The 17,666-nt window shown below is 38.7% G+C and overlaps 1 protein-coding gene across 1 annotated transcript in view; it reads right to left on the reverse strand.

Moving 5' to 3' along the window:
* Positions 1-242: 242 nt before the first annotated feature.
* Positions 243-17,666, reverse strand: part of LOC114464896 (USP6 N-terminal-like protein) — a 34,239-nt gene continuing 16,815 nt past the window's right edge. Inside the window, exons 2-14 of the mRNA XM_028449550.1 lie at positions 14,320-14,393; positions 13,912-13,997; positions 13,790-13,829; positions 13,622-13,702; positions 12,429-12,536; positions 12,229-12,338; positions 9,222-9,270; positions 6,078-6,198; positions 4,446-4,540; positions 3,434-3,499; positions 3,246-3,345; positions 1,618-1,770; positions 243-1,537 (exon numbers count right to left, since the gene is read on the reverse strand). Coding sequence (XP_028305351.1) covers positions 360-1,537; positions 1,618-1,770; positions 3,246-3,345; positions 3,434-3,499; positions 4,446-4,540; positions 6,078-6,198; positions 9,222-9,270; positions 12,229-12,338; positions 12,429-12,536; positions 13,622-13,702; positions 13,790-13,829; positions 13,912-13,997; positions 14,320-14,393 — 2,261 coding nt within the window. The 3' untranslated portion in view covers positions 243-359. The remainder of the gene's footprint in view (positions 1,538-1,617; positions 1,771-3,245; positions 3,346-3,433; positions 3,500-4,445; positions 4,541-6,077; positions 6,199-9,221; positions 9,271-12,228; positions 12,339-12,428; positions 12,537-13,621; positions 13,703-13,789; positions 13,830-13,911; positions 13,998-14,319; positions 14,394-17,666) is intronic.

Consider the following 17,666-nt stretch of genomic DNA (forward strand, 5'->3'; position numbering starts at 1 on the left):
TCCATCTATAGAAACTTTGAGAGGTTTCAAGACATTTTCATAGGAAAAGATGAAGCAAAGTTATACATTTCTTGTCTGTTAAAAAAAGACACCAATGTGTGTCTTGTGCAGCCAAGAGTAAAAAAAAAAAGAACAGGGTTTTGGATCATTTGATGCGACTGTATTCACACAAAACAGTAAATATTACTTGAAGAAAATGCCCTTTTACATGATACATGAAATAAACAAGCTGAACAGCTGCAGATTCTTTAGCTTTTTACTGGCCAAGTAAACGACATGAGCTGTGAAGGGAAAAAAACCTGATTCAAACATAAAATCACACATATCAAAAAGTCACAGATTTGGGAAGTTTCTGTCCATCAGGAGGAGGAACCCCGACAAAAGTCCTGAGTAGCCCGGACTAGCATCTCCTCTACTGGTGTCTGTCCTGAGGACCTGGAAGGGGACCCGGTGTATAGGAGCGGTGCTGGAAACGCAGAATGGCCTCTTGGACCACGAGAGAAAGTCTTGGAGATGCTGGATGACGTGGTTTTGTGCGTCTCCACACACCAGCCGGGGTTGGACTGGAATGGAGAGAGTCTGTCTGCGAAACTAGGTGGAGGAGGGGGGGTGATGGAGTTCTCCACCCAGCTGTGCTCGCCTCTGTATTCTGGCTCCTGAGGCAAACAAGGGAGAGTCCACGGAGAGGGAGATGGAGATGGAGGGATGAATCGAGGAGGAGGCGGGGCTTTCCTCACCGGGATAAACGCTGGGCTGTGGTGCATGCTGGGTTGTATTTCCTCAGGGGTGGAGACGAGGATTCGCTCCAGGCAGCGGTCGTCGTCGTCGGCCTCGGAGAGGTTGTCGTACTGGGAGGTGTTGGAAGGCCTCCTGTCTCCTGGGGGCACTGGGACGTAGAGTGAGACGGGGAACTGGGTTGGTTTGGAGGAGGGAAGTTTGGAGGTGGATCGATGAGGAGGAAACGCTTTCCTCTGTGTGAGATCGAGGAAGGGCGAAGGTTTTGGAGTTGGTTTGATTTGAGTGACCAGTGATGAGGGAGGAGGAGGATGGACAGCTTCTGCCTCACAGTCCTGGCTCCTACGTTCACATTGATTTGTGTAAAAAAGTGGTGGAGGGGGCAGATCTGGAAGGTCCATGATGTCCTCCACAGTCTTTATAGCGTAAGAAGCTGGAGGCTCGTAAGGTGGAGGCCAGTCCAGAGCCTCTTCCTGGTCCTGCAGGTCCTCAGTTTGTCTTTGTCTATCCTCCTTCACATCTTTAACCATCTTAGCATCAGCACAGGGTGTCTTTGGTTTAGCAGGTAGCACAGGTGCTCTCGCCTCCTTTAAAGGCTTTACATCTGACTCTGCTGAAGGCAAACTGTGTGTATCCATATTCATCTCAGACTCTTTGGTGTCTGTAGGAGACGAAGTGATTTCCATATCTGTCTGCTGCACATTTACTTTCACCTCTAACGGAGAGTCAGGCTGAGGCGGCAAGAGGAGAACAACTGGCATCTCCTGACCAAGAGGCTTTTTAGGTAACTCCTCAGATTTAGCTAAAGTGGAAAACACAGGAACAAAAAGATTAAAAATGGCAAAATGTAGCAACGTAAAGCATGTTTTTTTCTTTGTGCACCTGCTGGAGGTTGGTTCAGCTTTTTAGCGCGAAGCTCAGCCATAGAAACCTGTAACTGTTCCACCACGATGTCGTCAGGAAAGAGGAAGGACTCGGCGAGCTGCTCCTGGAGGAACTCCCTCAGGTCTTCTAATGGAAGCTTCTGCAGACGCTCTGATTAAAGAAAATGTACACACAGTGAGAATCTGATGCTAACTCATCTTTATGAATGAAGCTGTGGAAGGAAAAGTCAGAAAAGCCAGAGTAAAACATGCAACCATGGGATGAAAACTTGTGAACATAAAATAAAAATACATTTTTGATTATTATTTTTCAAAATAAAACAACACAATCTTAAAAAGCTGTATTCTATTTATAAATATAAATATTATTATTATTGATAATAATAACAATAATATGCATATGCATATGAATTTTATTTGTAATGCACTTTACATTCATGAATCCCAAAGTGCTAAAAACTGTACAAATTTAAAAATAACAATAGAAAACACTTAAAGGATACCTGTAGTGGAAACGTATACAACGAAAATGTGTTTAATGTATTGCCAATAAACAAAATATGCGCACTTAAAAAAAAAAAACCCACACACATTAAAAGGACTTTTTAGAACCGAAATGGTGGCTCTCCACAGTTTATGCCCCAAGGTATGAAAGCGTTCTAAAAAAGTCCTTTTTTAACTTATTTATTTTATAAAAAGGTGCACATATTATGTTCATTGGTAATACATTCAACACATTTTCTGTTATAAACATTTCCACTACAGGTACCCTTTAAAACAGCAATAAAATCAATAAAAACTACGGAATAAAAAGGTTTGCAGATACTTGCAGATATTGTTTTTAGAGTGAGGTATTATTATCACAAAAAAAAGATATATTGTATTGTACTTTGCGTATTGTCTCTTCTCTCTTTTTTATGTTGAAAACAATAAAATAAAAAAAATACAAATGTGCATCACGTATGATTTCAAGGTGTATTTTTTGTTTGTTTGTTAATGATTGGTTATTCAAAGCGTTGCTGCCTGTGGTAATAGTCAGTATAGGTCACATCAGGATCCTAAAGGGCCGCTGTCCTGCAGGTTTTAGTTTTCTCTGCTCTTAGGGCGTTCTGTTAAAATAATTAATGGCAAAAGCATTTGGAAACGGGTCTGTGGAAGTAGAGAAACCACTAAAACATGCAGAACTGCAGCTTTTAAGGGTATAATATATGAGGTTCGTCTGCTTCCACTTCATCAGATCTTCTTCCTCTTCACAGAAAGTAGAAGTTAGTGGAAAGATTCTGTATGAGGTGTAAAACATGTTGGTCTCACTTACAGATAAAGATAAAGACTGACTAATAGATGTCTTACTAATAGAAAACAATGCAAAGTGAAGACTTTGTTTTAATCTAAAACATTTTCAGCCCATATGCAGACACAATGCCAGTGAATGTGGCCAATGAAACGTCAGCATCTGTTTCTTCTCCACAGCAACCGGCCTCTTAAGTTATGTAAGACTTCCAGCAAAAAAGCAGCCAACCGCCAGGAAGCGTGCGATGTAATCCACACGGTGGTAACTCACTGTATCTGGGCATAAAGCAGAAAGCTGTGCTCATCCCTCAAAGCCCAGGCACATCATCCACCTACTTTTGTGTAGCTTCAGGGTTGTGTAGGCCATGGCAGTGAGGACCTTCTCCCCCTCCAGTATGTAGATGTCCCACAGACGAAGAGTGAGGGTAAACGGGGTCTGAAGGTGTGAGAAAACTGTGAACACTGGGAATAGATTTAAAAATAACAGCAAACATGACCATATGTATCATTTATAAACACTCAACTCTGTCGATGAAACACTGGAGGAACCATTTGGTCGTGTAAATGCCAGTTGTCATCTGCTCCTTGTCCTGTGAGACAGAAATCATTGATGAGAGACGCACGCCTCAAGTTCAGTTCATTAGAGCAATGGTTGTCAACCTGTTCAACCCGTGACCCCCAAACTAAAGGTGCCAGAGACCAGGGACCCCCACTGTACCTGAATGGGGGCCCATCCATGAAGTCAGCAAAATGATGGTCCATTGTTCTATGAATCTGTGATAACCAGATGTATTTATTTATCTGAATAATAGCCACTGTTATCCAGGAAGTTTAATATTTGTGCCATAGTATATAGTCATCGGATGTGAATCCTTGTTTTAATCAAAAATAAAATAAATTAAAAAGAAATTGGTTTAACGTTGTAAGTTAGTGGCCAAAAAAACGGACAGAAAAAGTGGTAAAAAGGGTTCAATGTGTCAATATTGGAACAATTAGTTTAAACTGGCAAATAATTAGCATGACAAATCATGAATGCGGTTACATTTGCAAATCAAAAAAAAAAAAAATAAGCATGAAATATGGTGAAAAAAGGTTTAAAGTGACAATAATGGTCAAGACATGCGACATTAGGAGGGAAAAGTGGTGGAAAAATGTATAAGTGCTGAAAATGTGTTGAGAGTGGAAAAAATGAAAATTGATATTTGATGGAGAAGTGGCAGAAATGGGAGAAATGTAGCAAAAAAAAACATTAAAAGGAGAAAAAATATGGTTACAAAAAGTGATGAAACTCAGTTAAAATATGGCAAGTTTGATGTAGTTGCAGGAAAAAGGTAAAAATAATTTAAAAAGATGGGCTCAAAAATGGGATCAAAATATTGTTAGTTTCTTAAAGGCATCTGGCGACCCCCCCCCCCAGTGTCTCGTGATCTCAAATAGGGACCTGACCCCAAGGTTGAGAACCCCTTCATTAGAGAACGGGACAAGTCGCTTCGTGTATGAATGGACAGCGTCAGCAGTGCAGATGTAGTGACTCACCATGTGTTTCTTCAGCTTAGGCAGCATTTTAGAGAGGATCAGCTCATGATGAGCCTGGAAACGCTGCAGCTTGGGAAATCCCGGGATGAAAAACCCTGACAGTCAGAAAGGAAACAATCATGTCAGTCCATACATGGTCTGTGGTCAGGCCCACCGCTATCAGCGCTCACAGGAAAAAGCTTTCACTTCAGCGGCACAGTGGTCATTTAGATCTAGTTTTAGTCAATATTTAGCCATCAGGACTATTTCGAATTTTAGTCAACCAGTTTTGTCAATTAAATGACATTATGGTTTTAGTTAATTAAATCTGTTACAGATATAGTCGACTAAAATATAAAGTGTAAGAGTTCATGCATTTTTTAGCCATTCAATTAGCATTTAACTCATGTGGAATTGTTGGGATTTTTCTGAACTAATTTACATTTTGTGATGACCGCCACGAGGTAAATATTTCTGTAATTTGTAAGTATAAATAAAGTATGAATAAAGTTGAATTGAATTGATAAATTTGGCCTCATTTGGCTGGATTTGAGCAGACAGTATGACCCTGAACACCTCAGAATTCATCCCACTGGTTCCGTCCTGTGTCACATCATCAATAAACACCAGTGACCCAGTGCTACTATCAGCCATGCTTGCCCATCCATCACACTGCCTCCACCATGTTTTACAGACGATGTGGTAGGCTTTGGATCATGAGCTGTACCACGCTTTCTCCATACGTTTGTCTTGCCATCATTCTGGTAGAGGTTGATCTTGGTTTCATCTGTCCAAATAATGTTCCTACAGAACTGTGCTGGCTTATTTTTAGATGTTTTTTTTTAGCAAAGTCTAATCATAGCCTTTCTGTTCTTGAGGATTATGAGTGGCTTACACCGTGCAGTGAACCCTCTGTATTTACTCTCATGCAGTCTTCTCTTTATGGTCGACCTGGACAATGACACGACTTCCTCCTGGAGAGGGTTTTTAACTTGGAACCATGGAAATGATTCTGCGATCATCCACCACTGTTGTCTTCCGTGGAAGTGCAGGTCTTTTTACATTGCCAAGTTCACCAGTGCTTTCTTTCTTTCTTTCTTTCTTTCTCAGGATGTACCAAACTCTAGATTTAGCCACTCCTAATATTGTAGCAATTAAGGATGGCTTTTTTAATCTGCATGGAGAGCTCATTGAACCACATGTTGTTTGTATAGCAACATTTTACAAATACAAGCACCGCACCTCATATCAACTCCAGGACTTTTATACGTTTAAATGCTAATAACATAACAAAGGAATTGCCCACACCTGCCCATAAAATTCTTTCGAGTCAATTGTCCAATTACCTTTGGTTCCTTTTGAACTAAGATGGCCCATGTTAAGGACCTGAGACCCCTAAACCCTTCATTCAATCTGAATGCGGATCCCCTTAAATGAAAGCTGAGAGTCAGCACTTTATGTCCATTATATCACTATAATTGGAATATGACTCATTATGCAGGTAAAACAAAACGTGTGTCAGTGACCAAACATGCATGAACCTAACTGTAGTTGACGTAGTATTGGAGTCTACAAAATGAAGACTGCATCATCGTCGTAGTTTTTCTGATTCACACGTTAAATATCCAAATCTTTGTTCATCTTGCGTCTCACCGTGCATGCAGTGCTTGCTGTTAGTCAGGAGCTGGGAAAGAGCCCAGAAAGCGTCTTCTTCATTCAGGTACATGAGCAGGATGGCAGCGATCTGACTCATCCCTTGGCAGTAGCTCACCTCCTGGGGGAAGAAAAGACCATGAAGCATTCATGAAGAGTCGTCTGATAGTGTCCAGGGTGGCTTCGTGATTGGTCGAGCAGCTCATGAACACGTGAAGCCGAGGATTTTTAAATATTTATCAAAAGCAGAAGACAAAAATCTGAGTGATGTCATGTGTTCTTGTGCTTGACTTCTTACTAATGATTCACTGAAATACACTTTACGCACTTCTGGCCAGACACAGGCAAACAAATACAGACACACACGAGTCGTTACATGTCCATATTAAGGCAGATTTATGAGCGAACGCTACAAACTGTCCTTTCATGGAAACGCAGTCAACACAAACAAGGTTGCAGTCAGGTCGGACGGCGTGCCTTGCATTCCTCTCTGCTAACGCATGAACGTAAAGGACAGTTGACCCTCTCCGTCGTTCCCTTTCTGCTCTCACGCTGACCCAGATATGCTGAGCAGTGTGTGAGAAGAGAGGAAAAGGAAAAAGCATGTCCATTTCCTCTGGATCAGGCATCTGTGCCACACAGGAATCTGTGTTCTGAACTCTATCAGGAAAAGAGGCAGGAACCATGGTAACGTGAGGAGTGATCAGTGCCACACATGAAAACTGGGCTGTGAAAAAAATGATTAATTTAAACTTTAAAGTGCTTGTGGCTTCAATTTTCAGGTTGATTCTAAATGCACGAACACACCCTAAAAAATGTGTGTTTTACAATATTATGTCCGTCTTATGTTAAGGTTTCATTTATTCAGATATGAGGAAGACTGACAGTTGGCAGTCGAAACATGTCAGGAGATCAAACTAAATTTCAAAGTAAAGTTCCTGAATAAATGAAACCTTAATATATTATTTAAAAAGGGAAGACAAAAATGAACTTGCTGGAATTAAATACACAGATGGTAAATACTAGTGTTGTGTTCAAGACCACACTATCCGAGACCAAGACTCCCGGGAGCCGAGACCGAGTCAAGACCAAGGCCAAGACAAGCCGAGATGAAAAACATTTTTTTTTAAATTAAAAAAAATATATAAATAAATAAACTTATGACAAGGTTTGACAGTTAAATAACATTCTCTCTTTAATTTTAGTTTCTTTTAAATACATTTGATGGAGAAAAAGGTGCCTGCAAAAAATTAACTAAAATATTAAAACTACTACTGCTACTGATGAATTCACAATTATTGTACATATTTGAAAACAAGATTATTATGTCAGCTGAATGTACAGCAAGTGTTTAAAAGTATTTCTGCCAAGAAATAACATGGTGAAACTAAATAAAACAAACTCAAACCCTGGAACAGTCACGTGACAAATCAATAGTTCTTGTTGAGAAAGATTATTATTATTCTGGATACAGTGGAAACAGAAACTATAAAAAATAATTATATTGTGAACCTGTTTATATTGTAGGGAACATATTATATACATAAATGTAATTTGAGTCTAAAGCCAAAAAACCACCACTTTAAAAAGAAAATAGACTAATATAAGACCTCTTTACAGTTATTTGAGTTATTCTGCGCTTGGTCTCGAGACCAAGACCGGTCTCAACTACTACAACACTAGTAAATACAGTTTAAGCCTATTTTTTTCATGTGTATTCCACAAATAAACAATTTGTGCAAAATAAGAACACTGTATATTAAACTTGCAAAGTGCAATATTTGTTGTTTAAATGTTGTCACAAACAACAACATATATTGGTTTTTCAATATCTGTGGAAGAACCAATAATGATGTACCATTCAATTTTGCATCTTGCTTTTTGCGCTGTTTGAGATTTCTGTCAAAGATGCATTGATTCTGTGTAGCAGGCAGCTAACTGACTGTAAGAACACTTCTGACTTATTTACACGGAGCCATCGGTGACAAATTCATCACAACACCTATACACTATGGTAGTCAGAGTCAGGTGGTCCGTGGCCCAACAAAACGATTAGCCCACATTTAGAGTTAGCGAAGTTTAATATAAATATAAAGCTTTAAAATAAACTCTAATTATACAGTTTTAGTATTTTTCATTCCGCCTTCTCCTACAGCTTCATTTGCCTTTTGTTTTTTTTACAGCAGACTATTTACTTTTTACTGAAATTGGGTTCATATCAATAAGGCGGAATGAATCCTTTAAGTGGAATGTCTATCTGAACTCATATAAGAAAGCACATCCCTTTCTTTACTTTGCTGTGCATCCATGGTTGTGATTTGATGAGTGGTGAGGTCACAGCTGTACAGAAATCTTGCTCGAGCTTGTTTTTTTTGAAGGTTTTTACTAGTGGATGACAACACTATGACAAAAATGTCTATTGGTGTTGGTGTTGAGCACTTTACATGTTAGATCAATGTTTATAACTATGTCAAATTTACACTAGATTTGTATTTTCTGCTCAATTGTAAATGCTTTACTTTACCTTAAGACACATTTTTATTAAACATGCACCACATTTATAGAGGGAGGTGTTATGGTAAGTAAGGACTGCTGGTTCCTCAAATACTGTTACTTTAAAATATTGAACATTTTGCGATCTTGTAAATGTTTAACAACATTAATCAGACTTTTTCCAGTGAATGACTGCTCTGAGGCTAAAAATCAAAGAGGCTACAGAAAAGCTTTGAAAATACATTCACACTTATACGGAGCCCTGGAGGTGACTTGGATGTTTTGGTTTTTTTTAACTTGCACTGTGACTTACTAGTGTCTGGCACTGCAAGATAATTAAGCCGCATTAGTATTATCCACCAGTATCCGTGAAGTTGCCAGTATTATTGTAGTTGGTTGCTATTGAATTCAACCAGGACTCCAAGCTCAGTGTATGCTTTACGACGACTGTGTCCCCTTTAACTAAAGTATCCTCTTTACCCGTCCGTCACTAATGTTAACGTTGTGCCGACTAGCAAACAAATTCTTAATATCTTTATATTTTAACTTGATTTCAAAGTAAGAATCAATGAATATCCTGCACTGTGAACGATGCCATTGTGATGAACTCTGAGATAATGAAGTCGCACTTCCAGGGCTCCGTACACTTACTGTGTTGTAGACAGAATAGGCTGCTAGCACATGGAACAGTGCCTGCTGCCTGAGGAGAAACAGAACAAAAACACACATATTACAAACAGGGATGTGACCTCACAACAACTTTTATACGATGAGATAAAGAAGAAGAAGTCTTTAATCTCCTTCCAATGTCATCAGGGATAGAATCAGACACCTGCACATGAACGCAAATAAAAAAATCCTGTTTTTAAAGAAGGATTGTGTTTTTTTTTTATGTCTAATAAAAGCAGAAGCCACAAAAATTGTGACCGTCTGATCTGAGGGCAACATCATCAGCATTATTTCAGTGTTTAGAAAAATAAGTAATCGAGCATCAACACAGGAAAGACCAAAGAGTTGGTGTTTTTGTTGTCATTTTGTGTATATTTTCTGTTATTTTTTTCTGTGAATTTCTGTAGTCATTTTGTGTTTTTTGGATTCATGTTTGTGTTTTCCTCTGTTATTTTTGTGTATCTTTGTTGTCATCTTGTGTGTTTTTGGATTCATGTTGTGTATTTTTCTTGTTTTGTATATTCTCTCATTTTTTGCTTTTGTTGTCATTTTGTGCATATTTTCTGTTATTTTTTGTGTACTTCTGTAGTCATCTTGTGTGTCTTTGGAGTTTAGTGTACTTTTGTTGTGCCTTTGTATTTCTTTCTGGTTATTTGCGTTTTGCGTGTTTTCAGAGTTAATTTGTGTATTTTTGTTGCGATATTGTCTCTTTTGAGTTATTTTCTGATTGTTTGTTGACATTTTGTATATATTTTTCTAACATTATGTGTATTGTTCTTGTGGTTTTCAACATCCCTCTCATTTTGTGTCTTTTGGAGTCAATTTGTCTCGGGTTTTGTGTGAATTTATGTTTTAGTATTCACTTTCCCGCGTCAGTTTGTATACTTTCCTGTTATTTCCATGTATTTTTGTTTTTGGATTAAATATTGCATATTTTTCCAATCATTTTCTCTACTTTTGGTGTCATTTTGTGTGTTTTCATGTTTGTCTTTATAAACACAAAGTTGTTGATCATATCCAGACTTTGCGCGTTGGATACTGTGAAAACAACAAGTCAACCATTGTGTGCACATATAATGGGGGAGAGGCATTAACACAATGCAGATGTAAAGAGGATGTCTCCCCTAAAGAGCTCTGTAGTATATACGTGTCTCATAGACAGTGACAGAAACAGGAAAGGAGCTTTGAATAGCCGTCAGCTTCTTGGTGCGCGTGTGCGTGCGTGCGTGTGCGTGCGTGTGTGTGTGACACAGCTGTTCACTCATAGGGGAGGAGTGGGCAGCCAAGCAGGATGAAGCTGTGTTTGGGTCCGTTTGTACTCTCAGGATCCGAAAAGGAAATCTGTTACAAAGAACTAAAAGTGACTCCAGAATGGAAGGTTCCACATCTTACCAAGCTAACTGAAAAAAACCAAAACAAACCTGAGTGATTTTATCTGACAAGTTGCTGGAAGATTTGTTGCAATAATTTATACAAAGAGACTGTAAACAGTGGGTTTGTCTTTTGCTGTTGTTTTGTACATGTGAAGTGTCAAAGTGTGTTTCTGTATGAACGCTGTTTCCTGTGGGCTTTCGTGCTTTGCCAGGAAGGGCATTAGAACTCTGAGAGGAGGAAACCACCTCTTTGGTTAAGTTGACCATGTGACATGAAAAACACAACAAAAACAAGAGAGCAAACCTCCACCAAGCCCAAAATATCTTCTTGGTCAGATATTGGCAGTTTTCTGGATCAATGATAATGTTACCATGATCATTCACACTTGAAAAGGCTTGAAAGTAACACTTTACTTGGGATAATTGAGGTACCAACCTAACATAACAAATTTAAATTTCATTAAGATCTGTCAATTACAAACAGAGACATGAATTTTTGAAATTTTGCCAATGATGAGAAATAATAATTTTTAGATTTTTTAAACTGATCCAGAATCAGTGTATTGATCCAGATCGCCTCCAAAGTTTTATGGAATCTTCCATGGTGTAAGGTCTATCTGGATAAAATGTTGTCGAAATCCGTTAAGTGCTTGGACGTAATCCTGCTAACAGACAAAAAAACAAATAAATACCGGTGAAAGTATTACCTCCTTGGTAGACGTAATAAAGAATTTTCAGATGTTTATCCTGACTCGTACAGTGCCTGTCGAAAGCATGTATTCATATAGCGGGAGGAGCTTAAGTAGAGATGTCAATTATGGCCAAATGAATATGTGTTTGAAGTTTGGATGTACAAAGAGGTGTACACACTCTGTAGTGTTATAAAGGGGTTTACAGTATTTGCGGGTGCAAATCCATCCAAATAAAATTTATTTATTTAGTATTTAACATTTCTTAGTGCAGGGGTGCTTATCATCCAAGGTTAGTAATTAATATACAAAAAGATGTAACTTAGCGAGCAGACTGAGAATAACTTCATCTATAAATCATGTGTGTGACTCACACTTCCAGAGGAAACATGGTGTGTGTGCGTGCGTGCGTGCGTGTGTGTGTGTGGTTTACTGTTGGTGTTAAGCTGCTGTTAAAACCTTCCCTCTTTGTGGTCCTCTCACACACACGCACGCGTATCAGCCGCGCGCATGCACGCACTCAGTGATTCACATCAAGTTGAAATGCGAGTGTACTTTGCTAGTATATCAGTGTGAGTGCGGCTGCTCAGATGGCCCGCCCCCCTCTCCGGTCTAACCCTCCGTCCGGTGTAACCCACATTGATTCTGCGGTGATTTCAAAATAAAATGAAAATAAATGTTTTGAAACATAATCAGCAAATTCCAAAATAACGGATGCATACGCTCGGGCTATGTGGAAGCTGTTAAAGAAAAGTTTCAGGTTGAACAGACACCGCGTCAGGGAGAAATTTGCTCCACTAACACACACGCATGCCCGCAGAACTTCCTTGCTTTTACAGAGCGATTACTAATTAACACATTTATTTAACTTGATACTTGGATATATGAGCCTGAGTGGTTAGTTTATCATAGCAAATAAAGACTGACTTGACTCCAAACCGGTCCATGAACATGATGTGGTTCCTGAAGGTTCTGTTGACGTCCATGTCTATCTGTTTGATCTCTCCAGAAAAGCTCCGAGCCTGCCATTTCATTTTCTGGAGAGTGGAAAAAAATTTAAAAAACAATTAGTGTCCAAGTTATCCAAACTTTAGTTCCCATATTCCCTTTGTTTTTAGCACATGTACCTCATATTTGCCTTTGTTGTCCTGTTTAACCTTCTCAATATCTAAAAGCAAGGCCCAGGCCTGTCCTCTGAGCTGCAGAGGAATGCCTTTGTACACACGCTTCACCAACTGAAAGACAAGGACAGAGACATGTTAGCACGACAAGCATTACAGTGTTGTGTCAGTTACAAAGCAAACTCATCAATTTTACAATGACTCAGCCAAGAAAAATAGCTGATCAGTCATTTTCACGCTGACGACTTATTTTCCAAAGCCGTCCACACAACGGAGCATCATTGTAAATGCTATAAACTTTACAGCAGGGGTCTCAAACTCATTTAAGTTTAGGGGCCAAATACGGACCAGTTTTAGCTATAGTGAGCCATAGATTTTAGGTGGGAAAAAGAGCAAATTCAGAATTAATCTGCCCTGGTTTGCAAGTCCATGTGGTATAAATGATATGTAAATGATAAAATATGAGTATATCAGTCCCTGCAAGAACTTCACATAAATTTCCCTGATTTTGGGAATTTGGGGAAATATCGAGGAACAATTTGTGGAAAATTATTCTTTCAACAATTTCAGATTAAAAATGACTGCCGTCATGTGATATAAAATACTGGAAAACTGAGCTCAGCAAATATTGTGGATTTTGTTTGAATGTTTGTATTTTGAGGAGCTGAGATATTTACAACTGAATTAGTTGGTCATTTACAAAATGTTTCAAGTTTTTTCTAGGATTTTTACTTTCTCGAGCGGGCCGAATTTGATGCTCTAAAGGGCCGGATTTGGCCCCTGGGCCTTGAGTTTGACATGTATTATAAAGCGTGAGCAATATACACCATGTACAGCGAGGTGTTTCTTTAGTTTCTTCACAGACAAGGATGTGGTTGGCTTGACTACATTTTCATTCTAGTTTGCTCCCGGTATTCCCAGTGATGTCACCTCACGGGGACGGATTTGGATCTTTCCGTGTTAACCCAAAAATAAACATCTGCCATTGTTTTGCCACAAATTTCAGTGTTGGGAAGTCACTTTAGAAGAGTTTTTAAGGCCAACACAAGAGCAAGAGTTGAAGACACGGAAATGTGAAGAATTTGAGCCTTAAATGTATCCATATGACAGGGTCAGACATTTATTAAGTGTTTTCAAAGCCACCTTGAAACTGTGTAGACCTAATAAAATACAACCTCTAGCGCTGTGTGCAGGTATACCTTTTCACTGTTCCTGTACTTGTCCCATTTCTTCACCATTTTCAACCATTTCTCCACTCGCTCGACCTCCTGCTGCTTTTGCTGAAGAGAGGAAAAGACAACGTTACACGTTGTTAACCAATCACGTGAGAGGATACTGAAATATACCACATCAAATGGTCCAATTACCTTCTCCTCCTGCACAGTGGGAGTTGGCAGCGCATCCTCACTGGAGCAAGAATAAAGAAGAAGATTTTTCCATGAGCTTACATCACTGTGACGAAGCACTCAAAGGGTTTTGCTTCACTTACTGCAGGAATCCAAAGCGATCAGTGACTTTATATATGTTGTAGTCGGCATCCTCCCATGGGTCGATAGTGACGCCCTCCTGCCTGCCCTGGAATACCCACAACGCTTTTAATTATTACAATAATAGCTTCACCAGTTTGGGTTTGAAAGTAGTTTTGTGGTTCCAAAGTTAGTTTTGACTAATACAACACATGCTCTTATTGTCAGTGGGAGGAAAAAGGACAACATTTGCTTAAAACCAAAAGGGAGGTTTTTCAGTCTTTGCTTTTATTCTGATCCTCAATCAGATGGAAGTCAATTTTAAAAATGTGGATGTGTTTTTATTCAGAGTTTTATTGCATGCTTTTCAGTTTTGTGAGCCTGAGCGCTGAGAAAGACATCTGGACAAACCATCACTAATTCAGGCTTACCTTGTCATATTTAGAGATAATGTCAGCCCGTTCTTCAGCTATCAGAGCATCGATATCTTTCTTCATGTCCAAATCTATAAGCAATCAGATGAAAAGAGCATTTTAATGAGTGATCTGGGAATGAATAGATAACAGATAACGTTGCAAAGATAATGCATGGTGGGAAATCAAAGCTGCTGCAGTAACTGTATTTTATCCAAAAGTTTTTCTCATCAACTAATGATGCCAGTGTGAGCCTCAAAACCCAAAGTGACTTTCCATGACATTTCTGGTGTTTTCACAGATATTGATATTATGGCTTTCCTTCAGAAATGACAACATTTAAAGAAGGGATCGATCGATATGGATTTTTGCCAGGGCCGATGCCAATACCGATCTTTTTTCCATCAGCCTTAGACGATGACCGATACGGGCTGCAGAATTACTTGGGCCGATACTGCTTTTGCTCCCTCAATTTACGTCATAAAAATTACACAATGATCAACAAATGGTAAGAATCTCAATTTTTTAAAAAAGAAACATTTATTGAAATTAACAAAGGTGAGGTAGAACGACAACAAGTAAAACATATTTAAGAAATATAAAAAAATGGAAATCGGCGAACGCGACAGCCCGCATCGGCCGATCCCGATACACATAAAACCCGCTAAAATCGGCCGATGTATCGGTCTATCACTAATTTAAAGTCTTACATAGTGACGTAAGAATAGAATTGAATAAAATATACTTTATTGTCATATAATGTATGTAGAGCTACATATAAACAAAGCAGAACAAAAATGGTGTCAAGTGAATCACTGTCTTCCTTTTCTAGCAAAGAAACACAAGAAATCATCGTAAGAATGAAGCAAAAACACTTATCAGAAATGGAACTTCTACAGGATTCCCAATCCCACAATGCAATGCACGACACTTTTTTCTAAGTCCACGTCACATGACCGTTTGTACACAAACCCAATGTTTGTATGACGGAGGCAATTTCAAACTTCAACATAAGTAAATTCTCCAGTTTATCAGAATAATTATTGATCTATGAAGTCTACACTACGTCTTTATCTGAGCTTGTCTCCAGCAGCTTTAAGCATTATTTTTTGTGTTTAATCTAATTAATCTATTTTAGGGACAGCCCCTAAAGTAAAACGTAATAACTAAGAACAAGCCTATACCTAAGGTAGGTATTTATTTATGCAGTCTATGCTTGGATGTCCTCTTCCAGAGGCTCATTGTCACCAAGATACTTAGATTTAGCAAGAATGCTAATAAAGTTGGTCTGCTTTACAACGTTACGTGCTTCTAGTTGCTACACAATGGTACACTTTAAAAGCCAACTTGGTTCTTTGGTCCACTGAAGAATTCAGGTCTGCTTTCACACCAGTTTAAACAACAAATGAACCTATAAAGGCTAAACCAAATAAGAGGTGACAAACTAGAACTGACTGAAGAGGAAAAACAAGTCATAAGGCGCGGTGTTGATTCAGATTTGACAACAATGTTAAAACGGTTTTGTTTTCCCACAAAATGTTGCCAAGAACAGCAAAAAGGTTCCCAAAGTTATTGGAAAACCTGCAAACCAGTAAACAACAGCAACCCCCAGGACAAAAGAAAGAAACTAGTTCCTATAGTTAGGAATCACTTATTTTTCTTCTTTTTTTTTTTTTAAACCTCCAAAAATACTCACCAATGTCAAAAAAAATAAAAAATTATGTCAAATATCAAGGAATTCCACCTTAAATCAGGTATTGTTGCACTTATAATCAGGTCAAATTTAACATTTTAAAATGGTGGCATGGGACAGGGACAAGAACCACAGTCTCCTTCATAAGCAACTTCACAGTCAACTTTAAATATAAATAAACCTAATATTGCAATAAAAACTCAATAGAAAAGCGATGTGTTGAGAAAAAAAGTGCTTCAAGATAGAATCAAAGGCAGTTAGAATGAAATCCTGACCAGGATGAGAAAAATAAATAAATGAACAAAGTCAAAGAATATGAAGCCGATTAAAAAAAGAAAACGCATGTAATAATAATCATGTGACACTTAACACCTAAACCTAACATCAGCTATATGTGTGGTACATAGTGTGGTAATCCTCTGCTCTCTGAAAACAAACACTTCAGCTCGGAGACCTAAAGGTGCCACAACGTAAACACAACAAAGGTTCTTTGTAGCTTCCTGTTTGACTTCACACAGCTGACAAACTATAACTGCCTTTAGCATCACAGCTCTCTGTATGAAGTGCTCTGATATTTTGTGCGTCAGAGCTAATCATTTGTCTCATCAGTACGGACAATAAAAGTGTATTTTGTATGGATTGCCACGGAATATTATGAGGAAATGAACAAGAAACCAAACAAACCCTCCAAAAAAAACCCACATGACTCTTCAGCGGCTGCTTGTCAGTCACAGTCGCTGACATTCCTTTAAATCAGGCCAGAGTTGTGAGCTCAGGAAGACAAGCCTCCCCTTTTCTCACAGTATGAGCCTAACCTTCATGGGTTGCTGACTTTCTGCATTTGTTAGAACCACAACATTAGAACAAAGCTGACCTCTGCTTTGTTTTCCTGCACGTCTTGCAATTTTGTGGCACGTCACAGAATGACACAAGCAGAGCAGCTGTACATACCAGGGACGAAAGCATGAATAAACAAGACATAATAATTATGATATCATTTTGAACGCAATGCAACCAAATGCTTTAGAAAACGTTTTAAAAACCAGCTTTTTTCAAGAAGTATAACTGTGAGTCTGAGAATAAGATTTAACAAGAACGCAAACCTCCGCTAAGCACCAAATCTCCTCTTTGCCAGATATCATGGTACTAAGATCATTTACACTTTAAAGGCTTGGAAGACATTTCTAACCCCATTAAAAACCATACAGTTGGTAGAAATGTATGTGCAACCCTAACTTTTTTCTACAAAATCGCGGTTAAATAGCAATCCGGATCCGATCCAGATGAAACTTGGTGGGATAGCTGAGGAACCAACCCAACATAACTGAGTGAAATTTCATAAAGATCGGTCTATTAGGAACAGAGATCATTTTTAGATTTTTTTAACTGATTTATAATTAGTATATTGATCCGGATCCCCTCCAAAATGTAATGGATCCATCCATGGTGCCGTAAGGTCTGTCTTTGGTTAAAATGTTGTCTGAATCCATCAAGTACGTTTGATGTAATCCTGCTAACAAACAAAGAAACTGGTGAAAATTACTAGGGATGTCCCGATACAACTTTTTCCCTTCCGATACGATACCGTAGTATTGGCCAATACCGATATCGATCCGATAGGGTATCAGCACGAATCATACATACTTTTATCACTTATTTTGTAGCGTGGAAT

Source organism: Gouania willdenowi, chromosome 6, assembly GCF_900634775.1.
Source record: "Gouania willdenowi chromosome 6, fGouWil2.1, whole genome shotgun sequence".
NCBI classification, from domain to species: Eukaryota; Metazoa; Chordata; class Actinopteri; order Blenniiformes; family Gobiesocidae; genus Gouania; species Gouania willdenowi.